Raw genomic sequence first — 20,085 nt, forward strand, 5'->3', positions numbered from 1 at the left:
TAAAATCAGGGCATGAACATGACTTGATAAATTAAGTAGACTTAATTTCAATACTATAATAAGAGGGACCAATTCAAATTCTCATAATTCATTTCATACCCACAAAGACCACTTCAAGGGCATTTACGATCTCTCAAAACTGATCAGTTTTGTGCAAGTAAACCATGTTTCTTTTAAAAAGACTTGTGCACTTGCCCAGGCTCAAGGTTATTAAAATCTAGCACATAAAGCCCATCACTAAAGGTAGAAATACAGGCAATATACTATTACGGCAGCAACCATCAATTACAGTTAAGAATTTTTCTGTAACAACCAAATGGATAATCAAATATTGCAACAACTCAAGTATTACTGAGCAAAGTGCATTTCTACAGTATTCAGTGTTGCTATTCAGTTTTCTAACTTAAAACAGCCTATGATAACTGGCAGCAAAGAAGGTCCTTGCAATAGACTGCCTCTGCCTGAGAAATTACGATGTAATTACTGCATGCTGCTAATATACTATCTAAACATTAACGATACTCCTAAAATATTTGATGGTAGACTATGATTAAGACATTACACTACAAAAAAACCTTATGCAGAAGGAAATACTAACTGACGTGCTTTAAATATTGTGAAAACATTACAGTGGAATGAATTTTCACAGTGGTTAGGTCAAGTGCAGTTACATCATAGCAACAGTATGTTTTGCACAGCTTAAGGCTTTGGCTGGTTCTTTTAGTCAGCTTCTTCCTCTGATTCTTCTTCTTCAGCAGTTTCTAGCCAGGTTAGCCACTGACTCACCTGGAACAAAGCCTTGCCTTTCCCTGTAAACTCTTGGGTTATATCTTCTTTCCAAGCCAAGAAAGCTTCTCCTTCAATAATTTCCATGTCAGGCTTACCTGGTGGCGCAGTGGTTGAGAGTCCGCCTGCCAATGCAGGGGACGCGGGTTCGTGTCCCGGTCCGGGAGGATCCCACATGTCGCGGAGCAGCTGGGCCCGTGAGCCATGGCCGCTGAGCCTCCTTATCCGGAGCCTGCGCTCCGCAACGGGAGAGGCCACGGCAGTGAGAGGCCCGCGTACCGCAAAAATAATAATAATAATAATAATAATAATTTCCATGTCATAGAAGTGAAAAAAAAGCGGAGTAACATGCCTTTCGGGAAGTTGCTCTTGTAGCAGTGCACCTGAAGAGCATAGAGGGCAGTGATTTGTAGCTCAAAGTGATCATGAAGAAATTTCTGCATTACTGGCTTGAAGGAAAGACGCAGTTGTTTTTCCTGCTCTGTTCTTTGGAAGGAGCAGAGGAAGACTCTGTTTCATCACTGGGTGGGTTTACTTCACTAGAAATGTAAGATGCTAGGCATTAAGATGTTCACAGATCTTTTATCTACATTAAGTTTGGAAGACATGTTGTCTTTAATCCACTTAAATATGGTTTGAGGGGACGGATCCAACTTTATTTGCTTTAACAGTTCCTTCTCCAACTTGAGGAGTGGGAATAAGAAACTCAGTCCCTTTCCTTCCAAGATCTCCAACATGCGGTCCTTATTCTGATCAATTTCTGGGAGCATTTTCTGCATATTGACCTTGTTTTGTTGGAAAAGCTCTGTTAACCATTCTTGATCTTGTAAGTTAGCTAACTGCTGAAGACAACGTAAGAAGAGAGGAAAAATACTTTGTATGAGGGTTTGAAAGACAAATTATCTTCAAATGGACGTTAATGTCAAAAACCTCAGGCGGGGGTGTGGACTCCATAATTCTAATGCTTTTGTCTTAACTAAATGTCACACACCTTTCTAGGAGTAGAGGATACAACTCAGAGCGGACTGCCCTGCACTCTGAAGCTTACAGTGAAAAAAAAACTTACAAGTAAACAAATACATTATTTCAATGCAATGTAACAGTTACAGAAGCACCTACAGACATTCTTAGAGACACCGTGGAAGGAAGATTAATGGAGAGAGAAGGAAGTCAAGAAAGACGGCATGGTAGAGATCGCTGAGCTATGTTTTTAAATATTAATATGAGCTCCCAGTCAGAAAAGCAAGGGGAGAGCACTTCAGGCAATGCTGACCACTTATGCAAAGTGTCAGGGTAACTAAAGAAGGATGAAGCTGGAGAGGTGAACTGTGATGCTTTTTTTCCTCTTTTTTCCCAGCCAAAACATTACTGAACATCTATGGTAGGTGTTACGGATAAAACAAGGGATAAGAGACCTGGTTCCTGTGATATGGAGCTTGGAATCTAGTGTGGAGTGGGGGAAAGCAGGAGAGGAAGAATACCAAAAAGCAGCAAATAAATGAAACAGTTAAACAGTGTATTAACTCTTGGATGACAACAAATAGTCCCCGTAGACTAATCCGGCCTCGGGGACACAGGTGGTTCCACAGAGCAGTGCATTAAATTGTAAACTACTGTAAGAACTAGGTACCGGACACTTTCAGTACACCAACAGCTCGCATAGATGTTACTTTTTACAAAAGCGCCAACCGACATGACCGCAGCGATCCACCAGTTTCCACAGCCCCCTCCGAACGCTAGAGGACGCTCCTCTAGAGTAGTCTAGGGCCCGGCCAGCACGCGCCCGCAGGATTTTACTCATGTGCAGTGATTCACGTGTTATTCTCTCAAAATCAGCATTCAGGACCACTTACATGTCAGTTTTCTCACAGACATCCTTTATTTTTTCTAAGTCTTTCAACAAACTTATTTCCTTTAAAGTACATACACCCACACAAAAAGGCTTCTCTCGCCCATCCCAGCTTAAGGATCCACCCATTTTTAACATGGCGGAAGCCGAGCCTGCGCAGTCCGAACGAATTCCAGTTTCTGGCATAACGTTACATGCCCTTCTTCCGGTGCGGAAGGCTATACCATTCCCTGCGTAATCACCGTTTTTGTCCTAATTCACACGTACAATTTTCCAAGATCATGCGTTCTCATTTCAGCCATAAGAAGATTCTTCTGTCTCTACTATTGCGTAACTGCTGTTTATACCGTCGCGTTCTCGAAGGACCCCCGCCATTCCCGAATGGTCCGTACCAACTTCACCTCCGGTGCTAGGTGTCATGGCGGCCTCGAGAGTCTAGTAAGGGTTTGCACCTGTACTGGGGCGGGTCCGGAGCCCACAACCGGAAACCCAGCGAGGTAAAGTTGCGTCTAGATTGTGGAGGCAACAGCTTCTCCGATTCCTCGGCGATGGCGGCTTCCGGGAGTGGTATGGCCCAGAAAACGTGGGAATTAGCCAACAACATGCAGGAAGCCCAGAGTATCGATGAAATCTACAAATACGACAAGAAACAGCAGCAAGAAATTCTGGCGGCGAAGCCCTGGACTAAGGAGTGAGGAGGTCCCTGGCGAAACGCAGGGGAGGGCGGGGTGGCGGGAGTTTAAGAGACCCAGGGGGAGTGGGAGTTGGAGGGGATAGAGAGCTTGTCTTTTCCTGTGCAGGGTGGAGAAAGAGTAAGCTTCTGAGAAATTTTGCTTTGCCTTTTTATCCCCGCAAGTAGAGCCTGAGACCCTCCACTGGGGCTTGCTTGATTCCCCTTTCTGTCTCTAACCCGTTTGCCTTGGGAGAATGGAAGAGGAAAACGACAAGCGGTGATTTGGGCTTTCACTTCTCAACACCCGTATTGTCACAATATGCTCCACACTCTGCCTTGAACCCTGTGTCGATATATACTTTGTTGGGATCTTCCGCTGATCTCAGGCTGGAGACTGCAGCTATCTTCAGAAACTGAGACAGCCCAAGGGTCCATCTTTTAGCCCGTAATCTTTTAGATCTCTAATTGTTTTTTGATTGCTGGTAATTATTTCAGAAACACAACGAGGCCCTGGTCAGTCTCCCAAAATGTTACTCCACCAGTTCACATAAGCTAGAAATTATATCAAAAGACCTTAAGATTCTTTGCCCCTTAGCAAAACTCCTGTGTCCCTGGGAGTGATGACAGGTAGATGATTCTTTACCCACAGCATTTATCCTTTCCTGAGAGCAGATATTGTTAGGAAGAGAGTAAAAGGAGCACAGTCTCTCTAATGGATAGACAGGAAAGTAGTGGTCAACAAAAAAACATATTTCATCTGTCTCAGTTTTTTACAAGGCAAGCTTTAACTGTCAGTATTCGGATTCAGCAACGTTTACTGAGTACTTACTAACGGCTGAGCATTGAGCTATGAATTTCCATGTCATTAAATCTTCATGACAACCCAGTACTGTATTTTTATTCCTTTTTTGCATATATGAAAACAAGCAAATATAGTAAATGACTTATTTCATGATTACACTGAGGCAGTGAACTCTTAAGTGAGCAACAGTCAGACCTAAAATCAAATCTCACAACTGTCACTAATTAGTTGATTGACGCTACAAAATTTACTTATCTTCATTTTTTTAATCTGTAAAACAAATAAGACCTACCTGTTAATTATGTCATAAAGATTAGATGAGGTCATGTATAAAAAAAGGTCTAGAATGTATGTAATAGAAGCACAATAACTGTGTCTGTCTTTTTTTCCCCAGTAGATAGAGGAGCGAAGATTTTAATTCATATCTTGACTCCCAAGACCAGGTCTCCATATTTTTCAGCTGTGATTGAAATCTGTGGGCAGACATCTTAAAAAGATACTGACCACTCTTTACAGACTGGTTAGTTTGCCTGGTTGTCTGCTATTTCTATAGCAGGCTGTGCACTTAGGTTGACATAGCCTGTTAAATATTTGGAAACTATCAGCTTGCCTCACTGTGTGATTGTATCTCTAGTTATATTCATCCTAGCTGTCTTGAGCTGCATCAGTGAGACTGAAATGTAATTTTATTCAACAGTAGTTTGGTCACATCCACAGATGACAAACTGAAATAGCCATCATAGTAGAATTAAAGATATTAAGGCTACATTTTGCATTTTGAGGCTAATACCACAGAGAGAAGCCACAACCTACAACACACTGTTCTTTGAGAGTACTGTAAAAGATTGGTTAATAATGCTAATAACAGCTCGCACTTAAAAAGTTTTAGTATGTGTCAGACACTAAGATAAGCACTTTATATACGTTATTTCATTTACTCCATTTCCTCCTAACAATAGCTCTATGAAAACAGGCACAGATGTTAAGTGGTTGTCTCAAGGTCACAGCTAGGACATGGCAGTGCAAGGATGCAAACCTAGGCAGATGGATGTCAGAGCCCACATTCTTAACTGTTAGGCCAGAAGGTTAGGCCCAAGAGTAATGAAGCACAGCCATCCAACCAGATTCAGAAACCGAGATTAGCTGATTCCAAAAGTAATGGAGAAAAAGTCTATTGAACTGGTCATGTAATTCCCTCCTTTCTACTTGAATAGCATATTTAAAAACTATTTCATACTTTTCCCTTCCCCCGGTGGGAAGTACTTTGCAGGATTATGACATGTTTATCATTTCCATCCCCCTTCCAGAACTCTGTCCTTTTCTACTTCCTTTTTCTTTCCCACATTCTACACTCTTTCTCCCCATTCCATCAGTATAAATTCCTTCGATACTTATTTGTTAATCTCCACAAAAACTTGTCTTGAAATTGTACTTATATAAGAAAGTTAATTACACCATGCCTTTCTTTTGTAGTCACCATTACTTTAAGTACTGCAAAATCTCAGCATTGGCTCTACTGAAAATGGTGATGCATGCCAGATCAGGAGGCAACTTGGAAGTGATGGGCTTGATGCTGGGAAAGGTGGATGGTGAAACCATGATCATTATGGACAGTTTTGCTTTGCCTGTAGAGGGCACTGAAACCCGAGTAAATGCTCAGGCTGCTGCATATGAGTACATGGCCGCATACATAGAAAATGCCAAACAGGTAAAAATGCTTTTCCTTAAAATTTGGTAACTACAAGAGTCTCACAGTTACTTTTGAGTTTCTAAATTTAAAACTATTCTCTCTACGTTAAAGTTTATATTTTAAGTTATTCTCAACTATATATAATGTATATGAGATTAGCATGGATTTTTTAAAATAAATTTTCACTCAGGAGGGTAGATCTTAAAAATTCTCATCACAAGAAAAAAAAATTTGTAACTGCGTGTGGTGATGGATATTAACTACACTTATTGTGGTGATCATTTCACAGTATGTACATATATCGAATCATTATGTTGTACATCTGAACTAATACGTGTCGATTATATCTGAATTTAAAATTTTTTTTTAAATTCTCACATTCATTATGTGTGTGTGTGTGTTTAAAACCAAAAATTTGGAAACAACCTAAATGTACCTGGATATCAAGCTGATTAAGTAAACTATGGTATATCCATACAATGAACAGCTAGCCAGCCTTTAAAAAAAAATAAAAACTAGTTATCTATATATTTATTTATATGAAACAAACCCCAGAATGTTTTGTTGAGTGAAAAAGTAAAGTGTAGAACACTGTAGATGGTATGCCATTGTGTGTGTTATTAATCTACATAAATGCAAAGACTATATATTCTATATGCAAAGAATAGCTCTGGAAGACAGGTATGTAAGCAGCTGCCTACAGTGGTAACATCTGGGCTGAGAAACTGGTTGAGGGGAAGGAGGTGGTAAGGAGACTGAATAACCTTATTGTACGGGTATCTTATTAATTTTGTGCCTTGGGCATGTATTATCTAAAATATATATATTTTTTAATTTAAAAGCAGCATATGCTTTAACTATTCTGCATACTATTATATTACTGTAAGACTATGTAAACAGACAAATCACAGGTGTCTCTAAGATTAAACAGGAACTTCACGCTCTTTTGCCCTCTTCATTTGTTAGGTCGGCCGCCTTGAAAATGCAATTGGTTGGTATCATAGCCACCCTGGCTATGGCTGCTGGCTTTCTGGGATTGATGTTAGTACTCAGATGCTCAATCAGCAGTTCCAGGAACCATTTGTAGCTGTGGTAGTAAGTATTTTTACAACCAGTTTTAATTAATTTTCATGAAGATTTACTAAAGCAAGTATACGGAGAAATAAAAACAGTGTGGTAAAGAGCAAGGCTCTGGTGTCAGTCTGCCTAAGCTTGACTCTTAATTCCACTTCTTTGTAGCTGGAACTTTCAACAAGTTACTTAACCTCTCTGCATCTCTTCCCCCACTCTGTAAGATGATGGATGTACACAGCATCTATGTCTCAGTTCCCTGCACATAGTAGGCATTCAGTCAATGTTGACTGAATTGATTAAATCAGGAATTGCTAGAGCAGCTCTTGCACTGCTCAGTGTTTTAGATGCAATCCAGGTTACTATGAGGAAGGTAGAAATTGTTCATCTGTTAAAGAAAAAAAAACTCAAAAAAGAGATGAGCAAATCTTCAATTAATACTCTTAAATAATGTAATAACTAGATCTAATCTCTAAATTAACGATGAGATTTCTATACTTAACCATTCTGTTGAACTTCTGTGGTTTTTCAATTTGGTTATTTTTTTCCCTATTATATGATTATTTTTAATTATGTATGTGTGTGTGCATATAGTGTTATACGTACATATGTATTTCTAGGCTTATGTTTAAACAAATAGAAGTATATAGTGATTTTATAATCAGCAGATATTAAATATATCTTTCTTGTAGATTGACCCAACAAGAACAATATCTGCAGGGAAAGTGAATCTTGGAGCCTTTAGGACATACCCAAAGGTAATTTTAAAAATTATAAGTCCCTATAGTTTTTTAAATTTTAAATATTTGATTTATTTTTAAAGATGTGTTATGGTTAGTATCTCATTCTGTCCTAAAATAATTTAACAATATTTACAAACTAGAAGTCCAACTACCACAAATTGCCCTTAGCAAAAAACAATACACTTGTGCTGCATATTGTTAATTTTATTAGAAAAGCAGTCTTCATTTGTTAATAAGTATTTCTATGTCCATGGCATTCTGACAGGTACTAGAGAAACAAGTTAAATCCATCTACTTCCTTCCATGCAATCTGAAATAGATATGAGCAAAAGTATGTATCACCTGAGGACAAGAAAAATGAATCTATAAGCCAAATCCAGCCTTCAGCTACCAAGTGGGGTTGAGGGAGGGTATAAGCAACATACTTAATGTTTTGGGAGTATTTGGCTCCCCCAAATTAATGTTTCTATAAATAGAAAGCTGCATAGAAAACATGTTTTTTCTCTGTTTTGTTTTGTTTAAATCTTCTATTTTCTTCATTTTTGTTTAGGGCTACAAGCCTCCTGATGAAGGACCTTCTGAGTACCAAACTATCCCACTTAATAAAATAGAAGACTTTGGTGTACACTGCAAACAGTAAGTAATTTAAAAATGTATCTGGGGCTTCCCTAGTGGCGCAGTGGTTGAGAATCTGCCGCCAGTGCAGGGGACACGGGTTCGAGCCCTGGTCTGGGAAGATCCCGCATGCCGCGGAGCAACTGGGCCTGTGAGCCACAATTACCCACCCTGTGCGTCTGGAGCCTGTGCTCCGCAACAAGAGAGGCCACGATAGTGAGAGGCCCATGCACCGCAATGAAGAGTGGCCCCCACTTGCCACAACTAGAGAAAGCTTTCGCACAGAAACGAAGACCCAACACAGCCATAAATAAATAAATAAATTTTTAAATGTATCTGATGCCAAAATCATCATAAGAAACCTTAGAGATCATTCAGACCAAGCCCCTAATTTTTTTTTTTTTAACATCTTTATTGGAGTATAACTGTTTTACAATAGTGTGTTAGTTTCTCCTTTACAACAAAGTGAATCAGTTATACATATACATATGTTCCCATATCTCGTCCCTCTTGCGTCTCCCTCCCTCCCACCCTCCCTATCCCACCCCTCTCATGGTCACAAAGCACAGAGGTGATCTCCCTGTGCTATGCGCCAAGCCCCTAATTTTATAGATAAGAAAAAAAGTTCAGATGAAATGCATTTCATAACCTTTTAAAATAATAGTAAGAATATACAAATTTAGGATGATGTTTGAATTTTTATTAATAATTGTTTTAATCTAACATGTTATTTACCTTTCACACATACATAAACACTTTATCAATGTACCAGACACTTGGCCCGTTAATGAATTTAACAGTTGAGAGAAGCTGTATTCAGGGCCAGCCTGATACTAGCATTTCTGCATACTTCATGTACCCAGTTTCCACTTAGCAAAAATTCTCCCCAAACAGTTTCACTCCAAAAGTTAAAGAAGCCATACTAAAAACTACTTAATTGTATACTCCTTTAAAATAGTGAATTTTGTGGTATGTGAATTATTGAATACATCTCAATTTTTTAAACTGCTAAACCAATGAAGACAGTTATCTCCACCTTCTAAATGTATCTTACCACCTCTCTTACTATCACCTTGATCCAAGTCACAGCCATCTGGAGCTAGCCTTCTAGGTGGTCTTCCTGCTTCTGACCTTTACCCCACCCCTTAAAGGTCTTTTGTCAGCCAGACAGATTCTATTAAAATGTGACTTAGATCACGTTCCTCCTTCTCAGAATAACTTCCTGTCTCACTAAGAATAAGATCTATAGTGCTTACCGTGGACCACACAACCCTATGTAGTCTGGCCCCTACCATCTCTCTGAGCTCATTTCCTGTCACTGAGCCTTTGCTCTCTCCATTCCAGCTATAGTGGCCTCATTATGGTTTATCAGATGTACTAGGCAGTCTCCTGCCTCAGGGCCTTTGCACTTGCTAATCCCTCTGCCTGGAACATTCTTCCTTATTTCCATGTGACTCACTATTTCAGTCAACCAGTGTCTGTTTAAGGGTCACCCTAACAGAGACTATTCATTGATCACCCTATTTAAATTAGCACCTTCTTGTCACTTGGTGTTACCTTTCCCTGCTTTATTTTTCTTCTTAGCACTTGTCACCACCTTATATGTTTTTGTTTTGTTGTTACTGACCTCATTAGAATGTGAACTTCATGAGAGTAGAATTAATTCACTGCTGTATCCTAACATTTAAAATAGGACATGGCACATAGAAGGGTGGGCACCCCCCCCCAAAAAAAGAAAAATGTTGCCTAAATGATTACTAGTGTCCCTTTCTCCAAACCTCCCATCCCACTTCAAGGAATACCTTAACTACCCATGTGCTACTACTGCTTATTTTTGTGTTTAGAAATTCTTAGAAAATTACAGAATTTCTAAAATTTAATTTTTAAATATATCTGGTTTTTCAGTCATCCCTGACATACTTCTGGAAAAAAAGATTCTACTTTATTTTTCAATTAGAGGTTTGGAATTAAATCACTTAATTTGCTCTACTGAAAAGAACTTAAACCATTCTTGTTTGAGAGAATTGCTCCTAAGCATGGAAACACCATTATCAAAAGCTTACACCTTTAATACCTGCTCTACTTCTTTCACCACCAGCAGCAGCTTTTGAAACAAAAAAAGACTGAAGCAGTCTGTGCTTTCTGTATCCAAACAAATCTGCATGTCCTGTTTTTCTGAAATATGAGCCTATCAAAGAGGAGTTGCTGCATTCTAGCTACCTGCACTGCTAGAGTGTAGAATTTTGAACCTGGAATTACTAGGATATTCAAAGATACTCTCTTACTTAGGATCAGTTCCTAAATAAAGAGTAAACCTTTTTCATAGGGCAAATAAGTTGCTTAATTTATTTTTATTTCAAATCGTTAATGAAATATAGTGCCAAGCTGAAAGAGCAGGAGTTTTGTACAGGCTCGTTATATATCCATTTCCTAAATTATTTGACAATGAGCTATTATTTGTAGTTTATATTGATCTTTTCTATCTTAAATTCTAGATCATAATCCAAAGTTTGTTTTAAACATAGAATCTAATATAGATACTAAATATATTTAACTTTGAAGAGGCTTAGTAAAAATAGGACACAAAGGGTTTTTTAAATTAGCTTGTATGTTATCAGTGTTATACAGGCACATAGTTTAAAGAGTCAAATCGTTCTATGAAATTTATTATAAAATAAACAATCTTGTACCATTCCCTTTCGCATCTCCCAGGGGCAGTCACTTAAACTATTGTAGTTATTCTGTTTAAGTATTTACCCCCGTATCTTCAAACAGCATGCTGATAGTGCTACTTCTTGATTTTCAGTTCTAGGCAGTATCTATTACTGACTTCCCATACAGAAGATGAGGATTTAGCTCCACGAATAATTTTGAATATTCTCCTTGTTTTCAACTCTGCTACTGAGATTTGCAGCTAATCACTACATGGTAGACCAAAAAGTTTCATTGCATCAACCTACGGAATTAAAACAGTAATAACATTAAGGTGGTCCATATATTTTAAAACATAAAAGTCTATTCTAGACCCTCAAGTTTGAGTTCCTTTATTTTCCATCCTTTATAAATCTAAATATCTGTTGCTGTGCTCATCCTCTCATGTCTTTTTCCCTAAAGTATCAGAGGTACAACCCCTCCTTTCTAAAGCTGACCTTTTCACTTGAGCCCCTGCCTCCTCTCCCCATACCTAACCCCCTCAACTCCCAGGGCCTCACTTCTTAAACAATGTCTTAAATGTCTACACTCTGGATATAACAATTAAGACCGTGAGGTTTTGATAATAGACATAACTTACCATATCCTCTTGCTGCTACTTTCTAACTCTGTGGCTTTGAACAAGGTCTTTACTCTCTAGAGTTGTTTCTTTGTCTGTAGAATGGGAATAATAAATCTTTCCTTGTATGGTTGTAGGAAAGATTAAATGAAAATGTATGTAAAGCACCAGGACATAATAAGTGCTCAAGAAATACACTATTCCACTTCCAAATTTCACTATAGCTGTGTCCCTTTCATATACACATATGCATGGATATCTTAATCTTGAACAAGCCTTTACTTAGAATTATCTTTAAATTCTTACTCTTTTTTTATTTCTTCACTACTGAATTGAATGAACAAGAATTTTTTATTGTATCCATGTGTGCTTATCTTTTACACCACCCAACCTGAGTGTGAGCCTTTATCTCCTCACATCTGACACGCTGCAGTGGCATCCTTTGTGGTATCCCTGCCTCCAGTTTGTCTCCTCTAACACATCTTACCACAGCCAGCTTTCTAAACCACCTCTTTGGCTATATCATTGATATGCTCAAACACCTTCTATGAGTCCCAAGTACCTAGAAGATCATTTCTTAGCCTTTTATGTAATGTCCTCTGCCAGCTAGACCCCAACATAGCTTTCTAGGTTTCCCTTCACATAATTCTTCTGCTCCTGCTAAACTGTCCAGGCAAACTGATTAACTTATTATTCCCTCCATGACTTTCCTTTTTGTGAGTCAGTGCTCTCTGCCTAATACTACCTCCTCGTTCTCAACATATCCACACTATAGACTCGTGTAAGGGCTACTCTAAATTCTGCCTTTACCCTGGGGCTTCTCAGGCAGTTCTGTCTATACTAAGTACTCATTATCTCTAACATTCAATTGGCAGGTGATTAATTTTAAATATGCACCATAGCACCACTTATTGTTATTCAACATATATCATTATATATTTAACATTTTGTGGATTCACTCCATATTTCCCATAAAAATGGTAAGCTCCTTAAGGTAAGCAAGTCCCTTGTGTTTCTTTGTATCCACTGATGTACAGAACATAGTGAGATATTTATTATTTTTATTTATTTTTTATAAATTTATTTTATTTTATTTATTTTTGGCTGCCTTGGGTCTTTGTTGCTGTGCGCGAGCTTTCTCTAGTTGCAGCGAGCGGGGGCTACTCTTCATTGAGGTGCGTGGGCTTCTCGTTGCAGTGGCTTCTCTTGTTGCAGAGCACAGGCTCTAGGCACGCAGGCTTCAGTAGTTGTGGCTCTCGGGCTCTAGAGCACAGGCTCAGTAGTTGTGGCACACGGGCTTAGTTGCTCTGTGGCGTGTGGGATCTTCCTGGACCAGGGATCGAACCCATGTCCCCTGCACCGGCAGGCTGATTCTCAACCACTGCGCCACCAGGGAAGCCCCTGAGATATTTAAATATTTATTACTTTAAAAAAATATATATGTTTCAGACATTTAACCAAATTTTCCTTGCTATCCCTGATTATAAATTAGGCACCTTTGGAAGCAGCAGTAATTCTTTTATGTGGTTTAAAGGACCTACCTTAAAGTTTGCTTTTCCAAAAAGCAGTAGGTCCTTATTAGGGGATTAAAAAGGGAGGAATGGGGAGTCCACATGACATTTTCAGGCGTTTTTCGTTTGTTTTTGTTTTTTAGCTTTTATTGGAGTATAGTTGATTTACAATGTTGTGTTAGTTTCAGGTGTACAGCATAGTGAATCAGTTACATATTTTTGATATTTTTAAAAGCCTAACAAAAGTTATAGTTGACCCTAGAGAGGTAGTTCATTAAGTTTGTGTGCTGTTGGCTGGAATTTATGAACTCAATGACATGGATAAACATATGTCATTCAGAAGTTTTGATTAGTTCTTGATAATTTCTTGGGAATTTCTGGGCTCTACAGAGGGGAGAAATATAACACAACAATGTTTAGTTAACAGATTTGAAACCATACCCCTGAAGAGTAAGGAAACCATGTTTACCTGTTATTCTATTAGACTAAAAATTACAATATGACTATTTGGATATAAAATGTAATTCAGGGGCTTCCCTGGTGGCACAGTGGTTGAGAGTCCGCCTGCCAATGCAGGGGACACAGGTTCATGCCCCAGTCTGGGAAGATCCCACGTGCCGTGGAGCGGCTAGGCCCGTGAGCCATGGCCGCTGAGCCTGCGCTCCGGAGCCTGTGCTCCGCAACGGGAGAGGCCACAACACTGAGAGGCCCGCGTACTGCAAAAAAAAAAAAAAAAAAAAAAAAAAAAATGTAATTCACTTAAATTTGGCCATAACCTTTATATGATGTGGTTGAATTTTTTTTACTCACTAGATTTGTGCTTTTGTTTCATAGATATTATGCCTTAGAAGTCTCATATTTCAAATCCTCTTTGGATCGCAAATTGCTTGAGCTTTTGTGGAATAAATACTGGGTGAATACGCTGAGTTCCTCTAGCTTGCTTACTGTAAGTACTATACTTGCAAGGGATGTGTTTGAATTTTTTATCAATCTACATAAGTTGTTTAATATCTGAAACTCTTTTTCATGGAAATGCTATATCTGACTTGGCCAAGATATTAGGCCTGGGGGCAGATTCTGCATGACCAGAGGTGGATTGGGATACTAGGGCAAGCCAAGATCTGTGTCGTGTACCATTGAGACTAAGCCTAATATATATACAAATATAGTGGCCAGATGAGGGTGAGGTCTCCCCCTTCCTTAAACAGACTTACAGAGAGAAAAATACAAATACAGTTTTTTGTTGTGTGTTTCAAGTAGGACTCTGGTTACAAGTGACAGGAGACCCAACCAAGCTGGCTTAAACAAAAAAGAGAATCATGTAAACTGCAAAGTCCAGAAGTAGGGCTTACTTCACGCACAGCCTAAATTTGCATTCAGACAATATTATGAGGTCTTGGTCTTCCTCTCTCAGCTTTGATTTCCAGTCAGTTGGCTTCAGTTTCAGACTTCATGTGAAACCAAGATGGCAGCATTAGCTTAGATCTCCCAGACTCTCAGTTTCACATTGAAAAGAAAAGACCAAGATACACACACATCCCCGCATATTCCCAGGCAAAGCCTCATTGTGTCTGGAGTTTTGTAGGTCACATGCCCATCCTTAAACCTGCTCTGGGTGAAGGGCATGAACACCATGAGTTCATGGGCCAGGGTAAGTGCTTTACTGCTGGGCTGGGGTAGAAGAAACTCTCAGGAGCATGTGGACTAAGAATGTCCTCAGAAGGAAATCAGAATATCACTACCTTAAAGCAGCAGACGCTAAGCAGAAAAAAAAAAGTCGTGAATATATCATTAAAATCTAACATTTAGAAGAATATTTGTTTAACAAATTTCTATCTAGAGCTTAGTAAGGAACAGTTTTGTTTTTTTTTACCTTTTTTTTTAAGTAAGCTACTTCATATAGCACAGTATAACATAGTGGTTAGAACCACAAAATTTGGAATAAAATAAACTCAGTTCAGAGACAGCTCTGCCACTTTACTAGCTGTGTGTGACCTTCACAACATTATTTAATGTGACTAAGCTTTTCTAATCTAATGAGAATAGTACCCACATTGTTAAGTACACTGAGATTATATGAAATATTTTATATATAAAGTAATTAGCAAAGTACTAGGCATATAGTAAAGCCTCAATAAATTATTGTTTGTTTGATTCATTGTATTCATGGGAAAAGACCTCACTTGAGCATATTTACTATGGTTTTAAATATAATTCTGACAAGCTTTCTGTTATTTCTTATCCTCAGTGGTCAGAAATAGCAAATTAGAAGGAAAGAGAGTGATCATAATAGCAAACATTTATTAAATGCTTCCTATGTACCAGGCATGGCTAAATGCCCCATGTGTGGTGTTTCCTTAGAGGCAAGTATACTAATAGCAGCCAGAAGTGACACATGATGGCAAGGGGAGGAAACAGTAAGACTGGAGCTGTCTGAACCTTTGTATAAAAGCATACAGCTCTGGGCTTCCCTAGTGGCACAGTGGTTAAGAATCCGCCTGCCAATGCAGGGGACACGGGTTGGAGCCCTGGTCCAGGAAGATCCCACATGCCGCAGAGCAACTAAGCCCGTGCACTACAACTACTGAGGCTGCGTGCCACAACTACTGAAGCCCGCACACCTAAAGCCCGCGTTCCGCAACAACAGAAGCCACTGCAATGAGAAGCCCATGCACCGCAACGAAGAGTAGCCCCCGAAAAAGCATACAATCCTACTTACTCAGCCTATGGCTGTCCCTGTATTCCAGAACTGCATATATTAAGGACATTAATAATCAAGAAAAGGTTAAATTATATTTCCTCCTTTTTTGTAGTTTTCCCGTGCGCCATGCCCCTGAGCCTGCGCGTCCGAAGCCTGTACTCCGCAATGGGAGAGGCCACAACGGTGAGAGGCCCGCGTACCGCAAAAAAAAAAAAAAAAAAAAAAAAAAGAGGAGCCCTCCGCAATGGGAGAGGCCACAACGGGGAAGGGCCCGCGCACCGCAAAAAAAAAAAAAAAAAAAAAAAAGAGTAGCCCCCGCTTGCTGCAACTAGAGAAAGCCCATGGGCAGCAACAAAGACCCAGTGCAGCCAAAAATAAATAAATTTATTTAAAAAAAAAAAAAGCATACAATCCTACTTACTCAGCCTGTGGCTGTCCCTGTATTCCAGAACTGCGTATATTAAGGACATTAATAATCAAGAAAAGGTTAAATTATATTTCCTCCTTTTTTGTAGTTTTATACCTAGTACATTGCATTACTAAGCATTCTAAGAAAAAATATATAAATATATGTTCATCTCTTTCCCCAGCTAAAGCCTGTAATCTAAAAGCTACAAGAAAAAAATAATTTTCTGATTTATATTATTTCTCTGTGTGTTTGAAATGTAAGTGATTTAATTTTTCATTTTAATAGTATAACTCTTTCTGCCATCCTACATTTTAATGGCTTGAGCTAAATCTTCCAAACATGACATGGTCTACAAACATTAGTGTTTTCTCCAAATCTGTGGGGGAGAATGTATTGGTGACCTAAACCATTTAGATCCAGAAAAGTGAATATAATTGCATCTTTTAAAAAATATCATAAGTTTGTAAAATCATTGGAAAGCTGGTAGCATTTTAAAGGGCTCTTTGTAGTAACTATGATGACAGCAAATAATGTTTTTAAATGTCTTGTGATTGAACTGTATTTCCTATACACTATTTTACAGACTGAGCAAATAGAATAAAATAAAAATATTCCAGTAAAATATTTTTTTTAAATATTACAGTTAAGTGTACATATGTAATTATTAATTTTTTTGTTTTTAAAATGTATGAAATATTAACAGCATATATAATATTTCAGCTTACCAAATGTGGGTGTCCCTGTGAATATACAACAATACTCTAAAATAGAACTATGGCTATAGCTAGGTGGAGGGATTGTAGGTATTTACATTTTTTTTTTATACTGTTCTACATTTTCCACATTTTCTGTATAACTATTAATTTTATAATCAGAAAAGCTAAAACAAATGTAATTTTAAAAATATTGTCATAAATACTAATTCTGTAAGTTCAACATGAAAAAGTAACAAAATTAGTTAACAATTATTAAGGCTTTACCAGGTGTCGTCGACAGTCCTATGAGCTTTTTTTTTTTTTTTTTTTTTTTTGTGGTACGCGGGCCTCTCACTGTTATGGCCTCTCCAGTTGCGGAGCACAGGGTCCGGACGCGCAGGCTCAGCGGCCATGGCTCACGGGCCTAGCCGCTCCGCGGCATGTGGGATTTTCCCAGACCGGGGCATGAACCCGTGTACCCTGCATCGACAGGCGGATTCTCAACCACTGCGCCACCAGGGAAGCCCCCCTATGAGCTTTATATACATCACTTCGCATATCTTTAAGGTAGAAATTATCACCTTCCTCCCCCATTTTCACAGGAAGACTTGAAGGCACAGAAAAGTAAAGGAGTTTTCCCAAGGCCTCTCAGGTAGTCTGCAGCAGGGCCAGAACCTGGACTCAGATCTGTGTACTTCAAAGCCTCTCATAATAACAAATATTAGATTTAAGCAGTCGAAAAGAACAATTCCAAATTTAATCTTGAAATTATAAAAGGTGAAGAACTCTACACTTGAACTGCTTGAGCTTTGGAATCAGTTTTTGCAAGTATAATTTGACTTCTTCCTTCACTGACTATCCACTTAGATTTCATAGTGGAATTATTTGTAAATGAAATGTTCTATATAGAAGAAAATTTACATACCTTTTTAATGATAGACTAGTATCATATATTGACACAATATCATTTTCCCCACAGAATGCAGACTATACCACCGGTCAGGTCTTTGATTTGTCTGAAAAATTAGAACAGTCAGAAGCCCAGCTGGGACGAGGGAGTTTCATGTTGGGTCTAGAAACACATGACCGAAAGTCAGAAGACAAACTTGCCAAAGCTACACGAGACAGGTAAGTTAAGCAAATCTATTCCTACCCCTAACTTTTTTTCTTTCAAGATTTGCAAATAACAGGATTCAAATTCCTTACGGTTAAACTTATAACTTACAGTGGTACCTGAATATTAACTTATTTGGACCTTTAAGAGTTGTCAAATGCAGGTTTTGACTTTGAAAATTTAGGAGACAGTAGGTACATTAAAGGCTTTTAAGGGTCTAGGTAATGTTATGAAAAACTCGCAGTCACCTTTTCCAGGTTCAGCTAGAAAGTGTAAGAAAGAAAACCAATCCATTGTTGGATCTTTAAACAAAAACAAAAACAAAACCTTGCAAAAGGTTGTCCTCAGCTATTCTAACCTAATCATCATCTGAGGATTAAATTAGGATTTAAGTTTATCAAATTTCAAATTTTTATAAAGTTTTAAACCCCTAAATATCAGAGAAGTGATTGTATCTCTCTCATTTTTCTTAAATAATCCTTTATACAGTAATTTAGTATCCCAAATTTCACTACAAGAATTTGTTAGGAACAAAGTTGGGATATGTTCTCTGATAACTTATGAAATAATTATGTGGTCCTTCAGATGCATACAGGATTGGGAAGACTACTAAATAACATTTACTTTCACAAAAATTTGAATTTTAATGTGATAATTAGGGGTAGAGAGGAAAGGAAGACTATGTTGACATCTATATAAACCAATACTTTGGTATCCATTTTAAGAAAAACTGAACTAGTTGATAGGAAAGAAAAGAGAGAAGTGAGGGTGCAAAGTGTATTAGGAGTAGAAGCCATCTTGGGTTAGAATGATCTCATTCCCTTCTTCTCCATGGGTTTTTAAAAGGTATAGAGGTAGTAGCCTGGATAAAAATTACATTTTTCTTTGGCATTAGGTCTTACTTTTGATACTTGCTCTGAGTATGTCATTGTGCTCATCTGTCTTTACATGTGTCTGACTTTTTAGTGTCTAATTTTATCTGCAATTACATCTCGATTTCTTATGAAGCAAAAATTTCACTGTGGGAATGTAGTTATATAAGAAGAAAAGTAGGAAGGAGAAAAGTAGTAGTACAAAAGTAGAAAATTTTTCTTCTGGGGGTAACTTTACAAGAATTGCATCTCCTGAATTTTGGTGGGTTTTTATCGTGTTTTTTTGTTTTTGTTTTTTTTATCAATTTTAAAATCTAAGTCCTTCACCCACTAACCTAACTTTGGCTTTGAACTGTTTGAAGGATGTTTGTGATTATTTCAGGAAAAAAAGCATAAGATTCATTAAAATCATTTTTAAAAATTATTCTAAGTAATGAACAACAAGGAATAGCAGATTTTAATGTAACACTGGAATCAATCTGTAATTCTGAATTATAAATAACTTCGGTAACCTTCTAAAACAGAACTTTTCCCAAACCTTCTGACAAATAACAAAATTAACTGTTATGAATTATATCAAATTTTACATTGTCATTCTCTTGGGAAGGTGTTAGTAAGTAGTGAAATGATCAAAAGACATGCAGAAGGCAAAAAATCACTATAGTATACTCTAAAGAGTAAACTATAAATTGGTATAGTATATTTTGCAGAGTATGAATAGGACCAAAGATCATTATTTGGATGCAAGGATGGAAATGGGGGAGGGGGGATTTGCATGTTTGAAATAGTTCTCAGTTCTTGTGACATTATGTGATGTGTTTTTTTCTTTCCAGCTGTAAAACTACCATAGAAGCTATCCATGGATTGATGTCTCAGGTTATTAAGGATAAACTGTTTAATCAAATTAACATCTCTTAAAAAATCACTAAGTGTAGTACTTTTGCCTGAAAGCCAGTATGAGAAAAATACTCAAGTAACACTTTGAAACCAGTTACCAAAAATCTGATTAGAGGAATAAGGTGCTCTGAAGTATCCTAAATATTAACATCCTATAATAAAATTCTTTAAAATAAAATTGTTCTTTCATTGTTTTGTGGGAGAGTTACATTATTTTTCTAGTATCCTTTAATGTTCTTAAATATGAGGGAAAGAAATATTGTTAGAACCTTTCTGTTTTTTAAAGTCTTGCCTATCTAAATTAGTCAAAAGATTGCAGCATTTCACTGCCATATTATCAGAGCCACTTTTCAATTTGCCTAAACCTTCTTTTGATAGTCTGTTAG

At 37.9% G+C, this 20,085-nt stretch overlaps 1 protein-coding gene and 1 pseudogene across 1 annotated transcript; one reads left to right on the forward strand and one right to left on the reverse strand.

Moving 5' to 3' along the window:
- Nucleotides 1-609: 609 nt before the first annotated feature.
- On the reverse strand, nt 610-3,055 carry LOC102985252 (eukaryotic translation initiation factor 4 gamma 2-like; annotated as a pseudogene).
- On the forward strand, nt 2,850-19,871 carry COPS5 (COP9 signalosome subunit 5). The gene is made up of 8 exons (XM_007130870.3): nt 2,850-3,326; nt 5,584-5,818; nt 6,767-6,895; nt 7,564-7,629; nt 8,165-8,250; nt 13,846-13,957; nt 17,796-17,944; nt 19,636-19,871. Exons 1-8 carry the CDS (start codon nt 3,184-3,186, stop codon nt 19,718-19,720), a joined length of 1,005 nt encoding a protein of 334 aa, XP_007130932.1. The 5' UTR covers nt 2,850-3,183; the 3' UTR covers nt 19,721-19,871.
- The last annotated feature ends 214 nt before the right edge of the window (nt 19,872-20,085 follow it).

Source organism: Physeter macrocephalus, chromosome 15 (assembly GCF_002837175.3).
Source record: "Physeter macrocephalus isolate SW-GA chromosome 15, ASM283717v5, whole genome shotgun sequence".
Lineage (NCBI taxonomy): Eukaryota > Metazoa > Chordata > Mammalia > Artiodactyla > Physeteridae > Physeter > Physeter macrocephalus.

Coding starts and splice junctions, on each gene's coding strand:
- COPS5 (XM_007130870.3), top strand. CDS start 3,184: ATGGCGGCTTCCGGGAGTGGTATGGCCCAGAAAACGTGGGAATTAGCC. Junction 3,327..5,583: donor GCGAAGCCCTGGACTAAGGA/GTGAGGAGGTCC, acceptor TTTCTTTTGTAG/TCACCATTACTTTAAGTACT. Junction 8,251..13,845: donor TTTGGTGTACACTGCAAACA/GTAAGTAATTTA, acceptor TTTGTTTCATAG/ATATTATGCCTTAGAAGTCT.